The sequence below is a fragment of the Vigna radiata genome, chromosome 1 (assembly GCF_000741045.1).
Source record: "Vigna radiata var. radiata cultivar VC1973A chromosome 1, Vradiata_ver6, whole genome shotgun sequence".
NCBI classification, from domain to species: domain Eukaryota; kingdom Viridiplantae; phylum Streptophyta; class Magnoliopsida; order Fabales; family Fabaceae; genus Vigna; species Vigna radiata.
Window position 1 is genome coordinate 4602252 of NC_028351.1, and position 18125 is coordinate 4620376.

The following is an 18125-nucleotide window of genomic DNA, read 5'->3' on the forward strand; positions in this document are numbered from 1 at the left end:
AAAAAAAGAAAAAAAATGTGTTGAGTTGGTATCCAACTGAAAACCCTAATCAGGTTTTCTAGTCACTATATATTCTTTCGCGAGAGTCATAGCGTGGCTTAGAAACACAAAAGCCTCAAACAGAGTACGGGAACTCGAAAACCCTAGTAATCTCATTGCTGTGTGTTTGTGTTCCTGTGAGAGAAAAATGGCAGAGGGTCTCGTTCTCCGCGGCACCATGCGCGCCCACACTGACGTCGTAACGGCGATTGCCACTCCCATTGACAACTCCGACATGATAGTCACGGCTTCGCGCGACAAATCCATCATCTTGTGGCATCTCACCAAGGAGGACAAGACCTACGGTGTTGCACGACGCCGTTTAACCGGTCACTCCCACTTTGTTCAGGATGTTGTCCTATCTTCTGACGGTCAGTTCGCGCTTTCCGGCTCCTGGGACGGTGAGCTCCGCCTCTGGGACCTTGCAGCCGGCACCTCCGCGCGCCGTTTCGTTGGACACACCAAGGACGTCCTCTCTGTGGCGTTCTCTATTGACAACCGTCAGATCGTGTCGGCCTCCCGTGACCGCACAATCAAACTGTGGAATACCCTTGGTGAATGCAAGTACACCATTCAAGACAGTGATGCTCATTCTGATTGGGTTAGCTGTGTGCGTTTCAGCCCTAGCACGCTTCAGCCGACTATTGTGTCTGCATCTTGGGACCGCACTGTTAAGGTGTGGAACCTCACGAACTGCAAGCTGAGAAATACCCTTGCTGGACACAGTGGGTATGTGAACACTGTTGCTGTTTCTCCCGATGGTTCTCTGTGTGCCAGTGGTGGAAAAGATGGAGTTATTTTGCTGTGGGATTTGGCTGAGGGTAAGCGTCTGTACTCTCTCGATGCTGGCTCTATTATCCATGCCCTCTGCTTCAGTCCCAACAGGTACTGGCTGTGCGCCGCCACCGAGCAGAGCATCAAGATCTGGGATTTGGAGAGTAAGAGTATTGTTGAGGATTTGAAGGTGGACCTCAAGACTGAGGCTGATGGTACCACCGGTGGCAACACAAACAAAAAGAAGGTAAATTTGGATATGTTTTTTATTTTTATAGTGATAGTTAGTGTAATGTTTTTTATTATACTCATCATACATATATAATTGCTGAATTTAATAAATCACATAACCATATCTTCTGCGGTGGATTGAATTGTAATATTATGTCTTTTCTTTGAATTGGTTCTTGCTCTTTTTGCTTGATTTTATTTTCAATTTATTCAGTATTAGTCTGCATTTTAGTGTATCTTTACAATTTGCTTGTTTACATATGTTTTATCCGTTTAAATGTTTGGCATTTACTTTAGTAAGGAATTGTTTGTTGTGTGGTCAAGTGTCTTTGCAGAGAAAGTTTGGCTAATCATTTTATTTCTTAGCTGGAGATATGTTTGTATTGCCATTGATACTGAAATATTCTATATTCAATTGACCTGGAGTTAGGAAAAAAAATCTATTTCAGAAGTTCTTCTCATATCAGTTAGTGCTATGTTTGTAGCTATTAGGTTTGCATTTAATTGTTGGACTTTATATTGTAAGATGTTTGTTCGTGAACTGCTTGACTTTTGTAATGTTTTTAACTGGTATGAATATTTTGCAGGTTATCTATTGCACGAGTTTGAACTGGAGTGCAGATGGAAGCACTTTGTTTAGTGGTTATACTGATGGCGTGGTCAGAGTTTGGGCAATTGGACGTTATTAGGTTAAGCTTTTAGTGTTTTAAGATGCAAATCAGCTTTGAGTTTTGGGACAAAGTTACTGTTTTACTGTAGAATTGATTTTTATGTTCAAGACCGTGGCTTTGAGGCCTTCTATTTATTTTTGAAACGTTGTTTTTGGTTTTTACTTTACATGGATATTTCAAAATCTTGGATTCCATCTACCAATATTATCTCTTCAGAAAATTTTCGAGATATTCCAATTAAAAGAGGGGGCTCCACTGTTTATTCACTACCAGTTTATTATACTTCCGATTGTAACTTCTAAGTTTATATGTTTTTCTACAATTCATGCGATCAATCTTTCAATCTTTAAACGGAAATTAGGTTATACAAACTTAATTTGCCTTCTTGGTCAAGCTAAGCAATATTCTCAATAAAGCTGAGATAGTTCTAAGTGTAGTAGTAATGAAAGTATATCGAACATAATGGAAGCTGTTTGAGCTTTTGTTTCTTTAGATTGTGGTTGGGCAATGACTTGTTTTTATGTTGTGCCATCTGTGAGCTTTGGTTTGTTTTGTAGATTCGAGTCTTTGATATGGTAATTATATTTTACGATAAAACGGCTGATGATAGTTTATTAGGCATATGTATTTTTGTTCAATTTGTTTTTCTTATTTTCTATTCTCAATTATAAATTTTCATATCAACTTTTTAATTAAAGACAATTACCCTCGAGTAAGTTTTTTGGTTGGATGTAAGTTTTATTTATTGATAATTTTGCATTTTTTTATCTGCGTAGTTTCAAGTAACCGATGTTTCAATACATAAGTGTCCATTTCAATATGCTTAGAAATAAAATAAGATCAGTAAATTTCTTTTGTAAATGGCTTATTGTAACCTAAGAAATATACATAGAAGTAAAATCAAATTAGTAAATTTCTTTTTTAAATTACTTATGATAGCCTAAGTTGATAATTATTGAAAGCAAATTTGGAACACACAATTTTCAAATGTTTGTTTTTATTATTTGTATATGTCAAAACTCCAATTTAACTCATGATCCAAATATTCATTTCTCTCCGTGTATTTTAACAAGTCACTCTTCTCGTGTTATCATCTTATGTCAAATTTTAAAAAAGCAAATAGTATAACAATAAAATAAAGAACACAAAACTTAAGGATGTAGAAACTTCATTTAGTGAACTTTGCATTATAGACTATTTTTCTTTTCCAAGAAAATTCATTTCCCTACTCTTCTTTCATTATAATTTTTTCTTAATTTTTACAATCAAACATATAATATAGAAACTGATCACATTGTTGAGTAATGGAAACATCAAGATCAATTTCCGTCGATTAAAAGTCCAACCAAAGTTTCTTATTGGAAGTAATTTTTTTTTAAGTTCAATCTTATTATGCTGTGAAATTGGTGCACTTCAATAATTTTTTTATTGATTTTATATCTTAATTAAGTTATGTATGAGTCTAAGTTGAAATTGATATATGATCGTAATTTTGTGTATTTTTGTCAAATTCTCATTGAAACCAGAATATTATTGCAACTTAATTTAGTTTTGGCTTAATACCTCTTTTCGTCCCTCTTTTGGAGGTGAATGTTCAATTGCGTCCTACCTTTTTTCAAAAGTTCAATTTAGTCCCACCTTTTGAAAAAAGTGTGCAATCAAGTCCTTTTGGGTAACGGAGTTAAAAAAATAACGTTTGACCTGTGTTCTGTGCAACGTGGCAGTTTAGTGATCAGAACTTTGAAGGGTAAAGTTGGGATTTTAGAAGAATTCACTTGGTTAAGAAGTAAAAGGGGTTAGGGTTTGGTTTCCACCCAATTGGTCTTTGAGATTTGGAAAGTGTCGAGAAATAGGAATGGCTTCCCAAGGGTGTTCTTCGGTTTCCAAAAGTTGGGCCAAAGGGTGTTCTTCTCGTTCGTCCCATGGTGCTTGTAGGGGAGGTGGGTTAATCCCAACGTGTTATTGTGGAGATGTTGCAGTAATCAAAGTGGCCAGAACTACGAAGAATGCTGGGAGAAATTTTTGGGGTTGTCCTCGTTACAAGGTTTGAAGTTCTCAGCTGATCTTTTCTTCATTTGACTTGATGGTAGGTATCGTTGAATAACATGGTGGATAACAGGGTGGATCTTCATTTGGGAGCTGCTGTAACTATTTTAAGTGGTGTTGTGAAGGTGAAGACAACGTTGATGAAAAAGATTGCACAATTCTGAAGAGGATAAGCGAGCTGGAAAATGCAGTGAAGGATTTGCAGAAAATGCAGAAAAGGATGAAGATGTTAGTTGTAGCTTTGTGTGTGTGTATTGTGGTTGTCCTTGTCATATTCTGGTTGTGTTTAGGTTGATTTACTTAGATCGTGAATTTAGATCGTGAATATGGTAGGTTGTGTTTAGGTTGATTTACCTAATGTAATGTATTTGGATGAATGAAAGAAGTTGGTTCGCAACGTGAACATGTTTTGGTTGTTATACCATCAGTTATAACTCGCACACAGCATTAGTTAGCACAAAGATTTGGAAATCATGAAATTCAGATATGCTATTACAAATACATCATGTCATAAAAAGAGTATACTCGAACAGACTTACTTGCATTAAGTAATTGTTCTTACAGTTCAAAAGAAAAACATAATTAAGAGCATAAAAAGCAAGGTATATCATTGAAAACTTTCAATCTTAAAAATAACAGAGGCGAAATAATTGCAGGGATATATGATAACGCCACCTATGTCCATACGTTTCCTATATACAACCAAGTACATAAAAGCATCAAACATTGCTTCCATTCTGTCATATCTTGTATGATTTTATAAGCTAATGAGATAGCTTGTAAAAAAGAATAACAACTATAGCAAAAACAAGAGCTCCAATCACAGATGCAACGATCCATTTGGAATAAGTGCATAAGCTTTTTTCTATACAGTTTGGAATCTTCACTCTCAATTTGGAAGTACAAAGTTTCATTCATTAAAGACAGACAATACATAAGATGTCCATATCTGTTCACCAAAATAGAAGACAGTACTTCACTTGTCACCAAAATAAAAGACAATACATATCTATCACCAAAATAAAAGACAGTAGATATGAGTTCACTTTCTCACCAAATTAAACACAGTACAGACCAAATTAAAAGACATTACATATAATCCAAATTTCAACTAACTAAAGACACTTTGTCATCAATCTATCCATCTCTTCTTCTGACATTTAATTTTGTTCGACGGGATGATTGGGGACTTGGTGGCTGTGATGGTAGAGGGGTTGGGGAAGATGGAGGTGGTTGTGATGGTTGTGTTGTTTCNACTGACTCGGTTGGTGGTGCTTGTTGTGTTGTTTCTGCTGACTGGGTTGGTTGTGTTGTTTCTGACTGGGTTGGTGGTGGCTGGGTTGCTTCTGTTGGTTGGGGCCGTGAAGGGCACTTATTCCTGTTGTGCCCCCTCTGACGGCAAATGGTGCACTTTTTCCTATGCCCTCCAACAGACATTTGAGTGTCGTCCTTTGTTAACTCCCATGCTTCCAACCTCCTTTTTTTCTTTGGCCTACCAGGCATCTTCCTCATTAGTGGTGGTAGNACNTCATTGTAAGGTGTGGTTTCCCATAGTTGAGGACCATTCAGTGGGAAAATTATGGACGCATACACCTCCTGATAGGTGGATCTACTGAAGCAAGTGGGTATAAAACTGTCTGGATCAACATTGGAGTAGTTCATTGCTGCAATTGCATGACAGCATGGGATGCCCGTGATGGTCCACTTTCTGCAGCTGCACTCTTTAGTGTCCAAGTCCAGTGTGAACTTNTTCCCAACGGNTGAACTGTGCCTAACTTCAAAAATCTTTCTANCAGACCAACTGAAAGAAANNAAGNACAGACAATGAAGTCCAACCAATGAATGCAATGTATATAAAAAGAAATGAAATGAAATNAACAATGTACCTTGGCAACCAAAATCTAGACATATTACTTTCCTTCTGAAGTCTGGTCTTTATCTTTGGACATATGGTGAAGTCCATAGATGCCACCTTGGTTCTGTTGTTGCCCCACCTTTTCATGACATACACTCTAATATCCTCCATCATTGTGATTAATGGTTTTCCTCTTGCATGTATAAGAACACTATTAAAAGCTTCAGTGATATTGTTATCTAGTGTATCACACAATGCTTGACCTGTGAAGCATGATCTTGACCAAAACCTATTGCACAAAAGAATTCTCAAATGGGTTACAATTCATCTGTGACAATAAACCTGATATAATGGGTAAGGGGTTACCTTGGTTCAATGCCTATGAGGTATTTATAGGCTTCAATATTCACTTCTTTAATTTTGAGCATTTCTCTTTCCCAAGCCTGGGGGTATGTGCTGGTTGCAGCCCTCCACATCAGATTTTTTAATACCTGCCCACCAAACTTTTTCCTAAAGTTNGCATAAAGNTGTCTCACACAGAATCTTTGTTCTGCCCGAGGTAGAAGCTCCTCAATGGCTAGGACCAAGCCCTGCACAATTAAAAGTAGTTCATTATAATGAAAGCACTATATAAAAGTAGTTCATTAAAATANAAGTAGTTCANTATACCTTNTGCTGGTCTGACATCCATGTGCACCCTCTACATACTTCACTGCCACCGAGGTCTTCAATTAACAATTGCAAAAACCATGTCCAGCTGTCTTTGTTCTCTACTTCTACTACTGCATAGGCAATGGGTAACATTTGTTCGTTTGGGTCCCTACCAACAGCAGTCAGCAACTCCCCCTTGTAAACACCTTTCAAGAAACATCCATCTAGACATATAATGCGCCTACAACTTTTGAAACTTTCTTTACAAGCTTTCAGACAAATATACATTCTTTGAAAGATTTGGTCACCATTATGAGAATCAACTTTAATCTGCACAGTTGACCCTGGGTTACACCTTAAAAGCTCATGTCCATAGTCGTAAACCCTTTTGTACTGTTCTTTGAAATCTCCTTCAACTTGTCTTGTGGCAATTAACTTTGCCCTTCTTGCCTTCGATATTGACACATTAGTATTCCATTTTCTTAATGCTTTNGTACGAATATCATTCACCTTTAAATTAGGATTGTCAACTATAGATCTATCTATTTCCTGACTTAACCACTTAGCATTCATCAGTTTAATATTAAGTTGCCTACTACAACTATGAGTATCAATTATCTTCCTCNATTGCCAAATTTTGCGTGTAGGCAGATAACCACAATAAGCTATCCATGGACACTTCCCTTGCCCACCCATGCATGCCACCCTAACCCTACGGTTATCATTTTTTATAAATTTTAGATCCCTCCCAGCATGAACAGCATATCTTCTAATAGCATCCTTAAACTCTTCCCTGTCAGTAAAAATAGTCCCCACTTCCCACTTATAATCTGCCATGGACTTCTCCTTNNCATATTTTGAGTAAGGACCTACAGAGGTTGTGTCAATGTTGTCATCCTCCTCACTTTCACTATTTTCAGGAGTTAAAAGCTTATCAGACTCCCAATCATCATCTGACAAACCCCTACATTCTTGGGTTTCTTTTTCAGTGTCATCATCCACGTATTCATCACCACTGAGTCCTTCCATTCCTACTTCATCATCACTGTCCACATCCACTTCCACTTCCACTTCTTCTTCAATATCAACCTCCCCTGCATCCTCAATCTCCACGTCAACTAAATCTTCACTTACATCCTCAACTTCATCATCATTGTCAATCTCCACATCAACCTCAACATGTTCTGCATCCTCCTTGTCATCCTCATTATCCACTAAAACCTCCTTCTCAACTTCCAATGCATCATCATTCTCATCATCCCGTGCATCCTCAACCTCCACTGCACCCTCCACTACATGACTAATTCCTTCATCACCACCCTCAACATGTGCTTCTCCAGCAAGGCCACTTCCCTCACCACTCTCGGCAGGACCTTCACATAGGTACATAATCTCATTCTCATCATTTTCTAATATAGTTGCTTCGTCCACCCCATGCACAACATANAGGTTCACTTTCCCCAAATACTTAGCCACATTCATCATGTTCATAGCTCCTTTATCATCATCAAGCTTATGTAAAACATGTTGTACATTGTAAAATAATTCTTGTACTTGCATGTAACCCATGTGTTTAAGTGAACCTAATACTCCAAAATAACACCACATATCGGGGTCTACGTCCCAAGAAACTATTTCCCCTCCAATATATTTAAAAGGGACTTCTTTGATCAAGGTCCCACCATGGTGGACCACTACCCGAAACCTGTCATCACCCATCCCTACCCGAACCCTGCAAATGCAAATGGGGACCACTAATTTAAGTTAAAGTAACAACTATGGGACCACTGTCATGCATCAAAAGAAGACAACTTTTCTCAAAAAATTTTCACCCATAGATAAACCCCATCAAACCCGACAACCATCTAAACACATACAATACCTCAATTTCACAAAATAAGCAAACGTAAAACCTAACCTGTGAAGCGGAATAAGATTTCACCTTCAAGATCACCCAAATTGGAAGATCGATCCTGCAAATCGCGTTTTTTGCAACCCCAAATCGCTGAACCCCAAATCGCTGAACCCCAAATCGTTGAACCCCCAATCGCGTTTTCTTCAAACCCTAACTCTCAGATTTTTTTACATCTAAACAAGGTCAATTTTTTTTAACTGAATCAATTTACTAAAAATACCAACTTTACCCTTCAAAGTTCTGATCACTAAACTGCCACGTTGCACANAACACAGGTCAAACGTTATTTTTTTAACTCCGTTACCCAAAAGGACTTGATTGCACACTTTTTTCAAAAGGTGGGACTAAATTGAACTTTTGAAAAAAGGTAGGACGCAATTGAACATTCACCTCCAAAAGAGGGACGAAAAGAGGTATTAAGCCTTTAGTTTTTGTCAAATTCTCGCTTAAACAAGAATACCATACAATTTAACCTTTTTTTTTGTTAAATTCTCATTAAAGTAAGATAATTTTAGCCAAGCAACAACATTCTCGCTCAAGTAACACATTAATTTCAGTCCTGAGTTATCTCACAAAATTTAGGATCCCTCTTCATTAACCTCAAATTGAGTTGAAAGTTTGACAACTAGTCTTAGACAAGTGGTTCTTTATTTTGACTGCTTGGATCTTCAATTGGAGGTCTATAATGGGAACAATTTTTCGCATAAGAATCCCTCAGTGTATGTGATTGACAACTTTGACCTCTATTGCTTATTTTGGGCGTAACATTTTTCATTATTACATAATTAAGTTAATTCTTTTGTATTGCATTATCAATTCCATGATCTTTAATTTTAATGGAAGAATATGATTTTTGGGAGTTGTGGTGATAGAAATAATTTGTATCAATTTGATGCAATTAATAGAAAACAAATGAAGTGTGATAAACGTTTCCATTGAATTAAATGATATAGGTTAGTTTAGATATAAGTTAAGTATATTATTGGATTGGTGTATCAGTGAATGAGTAGAGTACGATCTTAAGTTTGTGATTTAGTTCTAAACTTTGAAATTGTATTTTCGTAAGAGAAAAACTTTTACATGTAGAATCATGGTGTGGTGTATAAATTACAATACATGTGTGCTTGAGACCATCCTGATTGGTGAGTTAAGGGAAGTTTATATCTAGAGGGTTGGTAACAACCACTTTGAGAAGGATTTGAATTTACTCTACCATCTAATAAGGATCGGGTGCGGTCCATATATATTTTGGTTATAACTTTTGGGTGCAAAAGTAATTGAAACGTGGATTGGGTGTAGTCAATATATATTTTGGTTATAGATTCTTAGTGTAGAAGTAATTTAATGTGGTTTAGGTGAGGTCCATATATTTTTTGGTTATGACTTTTGGCAGAAGTAATTTAATGTGAATCAAGAATGATCCATATATATTTTAGTTGGGTTTTAGAAAAAATTTATAAATGATAGGTGCACAATCTCTTGACACTAGTTCATACACTGGTTCTCCCACTGTTATGTGTATGATTAATTGAGATATGTCTGATTTTGTATCTATGATTATGTTTATGATTATTTTGTTTTATTAATTTATAGTTAGTGTGATATAGTGGTCAATCATGATATTTATTTTATGATCTTATGAGAATTAGTATAATTGTGAATATGTTATTATCATTTTGCATATGTTGATCTCGATGCACGAAAGTAAAAAGTTTTGATTTTGTTTTAGAAAATGATATTTTTTTTTTCATGTGTATTTGAATTTAAATGAGATAAAACTTATTTCAAAGTTGTGTACTTTGATCTAAAATTTTCGATAGTTTTCTTACTTTTGAATTATTTAAATAAATAACATTTTTACTTTTAATTATTCGTGAGCAATGAAATCAAAATTGCAAAATTGAAATTCACAAATTTTACCGAACAAATTAATAGCGCACTGAAACGGGGCATTCCACCCTAAACTTAGGCGCAAAACTTATTTAAAAAAAAATAATAATACACTTTACTTTCTAAACTTAAAAAATTAACTTAATAATAATAACTTTATTAGTTTTAAAAATAAACGAATTTCAATTTTACGTTTAAATTGAAAACATATTTAATCTTTATAAAATTATAAAGTAACAGAATTGTAAAATTATGAAATTACGATATAATTATTAAATTGTAGAGTTATAATTAAATCTATTAACCTAGACTTAGTTAAGTTTCAAATATCAAAAGTTTTTCAATTGAGTATCTTTCCAAAAATTTCAATTGAATATTTATCGTTAAAATTTTTCTTATAAAATAAATGAAGTGACTATGATCTTGTCTTAAACTTATCTTCACTTTTGTAATTTATATAAAATAATATAAATAATATTGTAATTAATGTAAAATAAAAGTAACTTCTATTATTTTCACACTAAAAATACGTTAAATAACAGAATATTATCATTCTCATCTACATTAATAGACGATAACAATCTCTTCATAACTAATAATGATATGGAAGCTATTGAACAATAACATTGTCATCTAACACTTTTTCCACAAATAAATAAAGTTACTTTTACATCAACACTAATATTAAAAATACCAAATCTTGTAAAGAACTTCAAATTTATATCAATTGAAAATACCAAACCAACGCAAATATAGTATCAACTGAAAATACCAAACCTTATAAGGAACTTCAAATATATATTGAAAATACCAAACCTTACAAGGAACTTCAAATTTATATTGAAAATACCAATCCTTATAAGGAACTTCAAATTTAATTAAGCTTTCATAATATATTAACTTGCTAGATCTTTCATTGGCATATAGGGATGGATAGATTAACAAAACATACAAATCTGCATTCCAACTACAAACAAACATTACAACCAATCTGGCCTCAAACAGGGGCACCCCATTTGAGTATATCCTCCAAAGAAGTGAGGTTTTAAATGGGGAAAATTAATTGACTCTGCTCTCTGATCTACCAACACTTTTAACACAAACTCACACTATAAATATTGATTCCCTGTAGTAATGTACACAACAAGATTCTTGACAGTTTTCGCAACCATTAAAATCTTTGGTATCATAAATTGGTTTTATCCAGAGCAAACCAAGACAAATAGTGATGTACACTGGTACCATCAAAGTCTAGAGATTGAAACTCATACAAAGCAGTTACTCATAAAAGGCAACAAGAAAATAGCCTCAACTTTAAACCGCAATGTTCAAGCAGGTGACTGCCAAACCGAGACTTGAATGAAATTTGAAAGAGGAATGTGATAAGACCAACTTACGATGATAAGCATATCCTCTTCAGTCTTGAATTTTAGAAGCCTTCTAAAGCAAGAAATTTGGAATCCAACAAATATTTTGCCACATTCACTTATCTTCCAAATCGAACTCGATCAGTCAAGGAGGGGTTATCTTCCAAACACGGATAAAAGCATCCTCACCTGAGCTAACCAAACTATATTCGTCAGTGAATGTTAACCCATAAACCCCACCTAAATGAGCACCCTTTATGGTAATTCTACTAGATGCAGGCTGATCAATTTCATATATGATGACACACATGTCAAGCGACCCTGTGGCAATCCTACGGCTATCAGGTGACCATGCAAGACAATTTATCCTAGCAGTATGATACAACATGTTCTTAAGCTTCACCTGAAATGAAAACATGTGTTGAAACAGTTAAATTAGTAATGCCACAAAAAAATTATTTCTTACACATCCAAAAGAAAAGTATGCACATTAGAGAGAAAGCATCAAAAGTAATACTTTGACTATCAAAGTTGCACTTACCTCATGGGAGGCACGGTCCCACACTATAGCTTCTCGATTGACATCCCCTGATGCAAACATTGAAACGTCTGGAGAATAACGTATCACACTAATAGCACCCCTATGTTTCTCAAGGACAGCCTCTTCTACAAGAGTATCACCAGAAATAGAATATATGTGTAATTTACCATCCTGTTCACCGATAATGGCTTCACTTCCATCAGGTGAGACAGCAGATGCAGTCACAACAAACCCCAGATTAATGGTTGACACAATTTTTGTGCCACGCAGCATGACAACTCCAGAATCAATTGAAACTAGAGCAAGTTCAGGTGAAAGAAGTGCAACACTCAAGTCCTTTGGTTGACTTCCTATATCAATGGCCTCGGCATCTCCACACTGATCCCCATGAAAAGAAACTCGCCTTATCTGGTTGTCAAAAGAAAAAGAAAGAGGGGCGATCAGAGTAAGAAACCCTCACTTCTACATAATATTCATATATTGCAGATGCCTTGAAATTTCTACCCCCAAAAAGACTAATTTGTCATATCTTAGCATGAAAGTACTATGAATGAAGAACTATGTCACAATTGCTGCAGGGATTTCTAACAACACTAAAGCAGGCATGAAGATATCATGTAAAGCTTAAACCACGATTTCTTAAATCACTTTGCAGGAACAATTTACAGCACAAAAAATAATAGCCAGTGAGAGAAATTCACCGTTCCAGGTAATACCAAGACAGATACAATAACATTACAAGAACATTAATTGAAAAACTATAACACCTCTCACTTGGTAAAGCAATTGTTAATGTTACCATTTACCAAGTCCAATAGACAACATTGGGGAAAAAATGGTCCTTGCATCATCAGTGGATCATAAGAAACAAATACATTGGATAGAAAAAATGAAGTCACAACAGCCTTCAATTTAAGAACAGAGTATCAAACTGATGAAGTAACTGGGCCAACGCTCTTACAAAGGAACTCAACCAGAGCAGCCTAAGGCTCCTCACAGAAAGCTATTCTCCAGAAGTAACGTGATTATCCAAGCAAGCCTCTCCCACCCTTGTCTCCCTCCCTATATTTTCGGCTACTTCGCCCCAACCAATTTGCCAAGTCAGAGAGTGTAACTGATTCTCCTCTCTATTACCAATTATTGCCTTGTTGGGATAAACTTCCCAAATCAAAAAGCTTCTTCATACTTGGCATCAAATTCTTTTATTGCTCGAAATGCTATTCCAACTATTTTCTGATCCAGCCCCATATCCTATCAGATACTTCACTACCAATATGGATAATGCCATATGAATAATTTATTTCAACCCATAAAAAATATATTATTTAAATGCAAATGACAAGCATCACTGATTTTTTAACCAAGGGAGGAGATGGAAATTGAGAAAACTGTAGCATAATTATTATCATTATCATATTACCAAAGAATATAAGCAAAACATTCACCTTATTATCAAATCCAGAAGTAACAATCTCTTCTTCTAGAGCCACTAAGCATTTGATTTGAGAACCTTCCTTCCTTTGTAGTTTTCCACTATATCCAATCCCTTGAATCCACTTAACTATTAAGCCATCATAACTGCTAGACAAGAGCACTTTAGGGTTACTTCTAAGAATAGATAAGGAGGAAACATTTTTCATATGTCCAGAAAATGCTGTCGGGGCTTTATCAAGATCGCTTGCTAAAAATATAGATATTATCCCACCCAGAGAAACAGTGACAAGATAATCATTCAACCATAGGCACCCCACTAGCATATCTTCAACTCCACCCGTGCCAGGACAAGTCAAAGTTTTCTTCACCTTTCCGTTATTGTCTTCTGATATGTCCCATACTTTTGCAGACTTGTCGGCAGACACAGTCAGCACCTACAGACAGCATTAAAACTGTAGATCAGATTGTTATTACTCAAAATGTGCATTGCAGAGTTCCAGTGAAAAGGAGAAAATAGACTTGCACAAAAACAGAGAAGTAAGAAAAAAATGGAGGAAAAACAAATAACAATTCTGCAAATACAGACGTTTGTTTAACTACGTGCTCAAAATTACCTACCACAACATTGAACTATGCAAACTGTACCTAACATGCCTTAAGATATCTAGCACCGGCACAGGCAATCAAAACATGCATGAAAATACAACATCAAGAAGTAAAATTGCAAACACTTATTGCTTTTATATGTTCAAACATAGACCTAAAATTTAACGTTCATACATATGAAATCCTTCTGCATAAAATCAATTATCTTTTTCACAAAAAGACGAGATAACAAAATAAACGATAACGAAAAGTTAAAAACGTTCATGTCACTTAGAGAGGAACATCAGGTAAAATTAAAATGTCTATCTGGCTACCAAAAGTTAAAAAAAATTAACTTTCCATTTGTCACTTCAAGTGTTTTACTTTATGGTATGTTTATAAGTTCACTAATAATATTAAAAAGAAGCGACTATCACAAAAATGTTATAGCAAAGTTTGAAGTTTTGCATTCAGTTAATTTCATAAAGAAAATAAAGCGATCAACCGTTATGTATTTGGGAGAGGTGAAAAGGCGACATCATATCAACGGGGAAAATGGGGTCAGTATGATAGATACCCCTTAGTTAGAAAAAGAGCAGTTTGTTTGATTTGTTGGTTAAAGAAACAAGGTTTTGCTGCCTATAAATAACAAGGGAGGTTAAGAGAAAGTTATCTTTTTATCTGAAAGAGAATTGGAAGGTGCTGCAGCCTTCTATCTTGGAATTGAGGTTTACCCTATTTTTAGTCAATAAGACACCAAGTTTCTATCCAAGTACATTAGGGTGTAAGTATATTGCCATATATATTCAGAGGTTAACTTACCTGTTTTCCATCAGGACTCCAGCTAACTGCATAAATACTTCCAGTATGCCCACCTTCAGAAGACAACTCACCAATCTTCTCAGCACTTTTTCCATCGAATATGAAACCACTTTTGTCAGAACTTACGCTTATAAATTTACTGCCATCTGGAGAATATCTTACACAATTAACAAAATTTGAATGATCCCTGTACATAACCACATTATCCCAATATCAGTTCCAAAGAGAAGAACAAACCAAACAGACGCACGACAAATCTTACAAAAGAAAATCCTCAGAGAAACTGAGGTCCAAATGATCATACATTTACAAATAATAGCAATATGCATCAGTTTCGATTCCATATGAAAACCCTTTAAAATAGCAGTGTACATCCCAAACGTTTTCATCTTTTTCAAAAGAAGGACTAGAGCACAGAAGCTACTTTCAGAGAAACACTATTCTCAGCTGTATCAAAAGATCATATTCTTTTTCCGCCTCATACACATATGCACAGTGTAAGTGATGCCTAAAATACCATTCTGTAAAGTTTATTTTCTCATAGTAATACACAACACATACCTGTGAGATAGCTTAAATCTAAAGGGAGGTCCCTCATAAAAGTTAACCAGAAAATCCTCTCCACAGGTAACAACACGAAATGGTCTCGTGGGTTTATATGCACAACTCAAAACCCGGCGCGAGTGACCGTCAAATTCTCCAACATTAGTCCCCGAATCCCACCTTCATCGCACAGTATACAACATTATCAACAAAAGAGATCTCAAAGTCAAACGAAGTCAAACATAATAGATCACACACACACAGAGAAGCTTCGAGAAAGTTCTAGAAGTTTGTCAGGAGAACTAACATGAAAGCGCGGACGAAGGACTTCCCTTTGCCTTCGCCGCAGGCAACGATTCGGAGGCCGTCGGGGGACCACTGAAGGTCGTCGATGCGCCCGGAGAGGACTCTGAACTCCTTCTTCAAAACGAAGTCGTTTCGCGTGCCCCAGATCCTGACGGTACCGGAGGCGTCGGCGGAGGCGACCCACTCGCCGTTGGGGGAGAAACGCGCGACGGTGGCCGGGTAGGCATGTTCCCCGTAGACAGAGACGTTAAGGGGATTCTCGAGGCTCACGATGACCACCGATCTGGCGTTGGTGTAGACGATGGAGTTGGACTTGGCGTCGCCGGAGATCAGAATCCCACGGCCGCGCTCCGTCGTGGGCATGCACGCGTACGTCTCTTTCAGCTCGTGGCTCATCTTCACTTCTGAAAGAGATTACTTTGTGGCTTCAGTCACAGTGAAAAGCAGAGCACGATATGGCAACCGACCAAGCTCTGTTTCAACAACACAGTTGAGACATGCCAGGATGTTCCCACTCATCTTTTAAACATCTTCTTATTTATTTAATTATACCAATTAAATAAATATTTATTCATCAATCCAAATTTAAGATCTTAGAACGTAGTGTTTTATATATTAATTTATTATTTCTTCAACATAATTTGGTGCTTAATCATAATTTACTGTAAAGCAAATAAACTATATTTTTTCAATTACTATCTTGTAAATCTTGTTCTCAAATGGATATATAACACGAACATTAACTTGCATCTTTTACAAAATTTGTGTTAACTATTCCTAAAACATATAATTTATCAAAAATATTTTTCTTAAATATCAAAGTACACAATAAGGATTAATGATAATAACTCTTCCAATTATATTAAGAACACTTGAAAAATAATTTCTTTAAAAGTATTTAACTAAAGTAATAATAAAAATAGACAAAGTATATAAGTAAAAAAACAAAATACCAATAGACATATATAATATATTAATTTCGTAGTTCATTTTTTATAGCTATTCAGGTTGATAATTGAGGCTCACCAGAATTTGTTACTATTTTTTCCCTTATTAGTCAATATAAATTGTTTTCTTAAATTTAATGGGTATAAGAAGACTTTATTATTATTTTATTATAATTAAAAAATATTATTCATTTTATATTATTTTATGAAACATATATATACATATTTTAAGATGGCTTTAAAGTTATTTATCATTTAAATTATTTTTGTGTAAGAATATTCTACTTTACCAATTGGTTGTATAAATACATTACAATTAAAAGTAATAACACAGAGGGTTAATATCTTTTAAGAAAGTAAATTATAATGTCTAAATTATCAGAAAAGTGTATATATAGTTTCAAAACTGCATTGTTTTTTTTTTTTAAATGTTTAAGTCATCGAAATTTTATTTTATCATAATAAAATTGAATTTTCTTTTTCTTTTCTAATATCTATGCATAAACTGATTAATAATTTCAATGATCAGATTGCATTTTTACGCAATTAATATATATTTAATCACATAACACACGTGATTTATATATATACAGACAAATATGTATATATTTGTATTACTAAAAATTAAAAATTAATTTAATTATAGATAAAATTTGTGAGTAATATCAAAATTTTATTGATAAATTTAAATTTTATTGATAAAGTATTTGGTAATAAATTTTACCAACAGATTAAAAAAATCAATTAATAATTATCAACTAAAAATTCGTTAATAAATACTAATATTTATTGGTATTTATTTGTCGATAAATATTTGTTAGACTTTTTTTGATTAGTAAAATTTTATGAATAAACTTTTATTTCTTTCTCCTTTTTCACCACTACTATTATGGTTTCAATCATACTAATTGTTATTGTATTTTTCTTTTCTCTTTTTATACATTTTTATTATTCTTACCTAAGTTTCATTTTTATTTATAATAATTATTTTGTTAAATTTGGTAAAAGTTTTGGTATTCATCTTATTAAGAGATTTGTTAACAAATTTCCAAAATTATAATTAATGATGAATTTATTAACATATTTCAGAAAAAAAGTTATGAATTAATTTTATTATAATATAATTAAAATCTAAAGCGAAAACTTTTATTTTTATTTTATTAACAAAAATATCCATCAGTCATAAAAAAATTGACAAATTTTGTCAAAAGATTTATTGTCAATAGATATTTTTGTCGATAAATAAAAATTTATAATTCATTTATAAAAGTTATTAATAAATTTTTTTTAATGTACATGTAAATATATTTCCTAAGATCTATTTTGGAAAACAAATAGTTAGATAAGTTAAAACAAAATAAAACACGTGAATAGCAAATCATTTAAATATATTTTATCAGCATACAGAGTTATAATAAAAAGAAATTAAGCATTAAACTTCACACTCATGCAGGACACAAGATAAAAATTTCAAAAACATATTTTATCACAATGATCTTCCACTGTGT

At 34.4% G+C, this 18125-nt stretch overlaps 3 protein-coding genes across 3 annotated transcripts; 1 reads left to right on the forward strand and 2 right to left on the reverse strand.

Moving 5' to 3' along the window:
- Positions 1–80: 80 nt before the first annotated feature.
- Positions 81–1981, forward strand: LOC106775161 (guanine nucleotide-binding protein subunit beta-like protein). Its single transcript, XM_014662235.2, has 2 exons — positions 81–1060; positions 1632–1981. Exons 1-2 carry the CDS (start codon positions 188–190, stop codon positions 1731–1733), a joined length of 975 nt encoding a protein of 324 aa, XP_014517721.1. The 5' UTR covers positions 81–187; the 3' UTR covers positions 1734–1981.
- A 2917-nt stretch (positions 1982–4898) lies between these two features.
- LOC106756154 lies at positions 4899–7986 on the reverse strand. Its single transcript, XM_014638452.1, has 4 exons — positions 6286–7986; positions 5983–6206; positions 5648–5905; positions 4899–5562 (listed from the first exon to the last, which is right to left on the reverse strand). The coding sequence occupies exons 1-4, from the start codon at positions 7984–7986 to the stop codon at positions 4899–4901; spliced, it is 2847 nt and encodes a 948-aa protein (XP_014493938.1).
- Positions 7987–11006: 3020 nt separating this feature from the next.
- On the reverse strand, positions 11007–16172 carry LOC106772863 (actin-interacting protein 1-2). The gene is made up of 6 exons (XM_014659478.2): positions 15672–16172; positions 15383–15544; positions 14822–15008; positions 13426–13848; positions 11981–12388; positions 11007–11842 (listed from the first exon to the last, which is right to left on the reverse strand). The coding sequence occupies exons 1-6, from the start codon at positions 16064–16066 to the stop codon at positions 11585–11587; spliced, it is 1833 nt and encodes a 610-aa protein (XP_014514964.1). The 5' UTR covers positions 16067–16172; the 3' UTR covers positions 11007–11584.
- Between the last annotated feature and the right edge of the window lie 1953 nt (positions 16173–18125).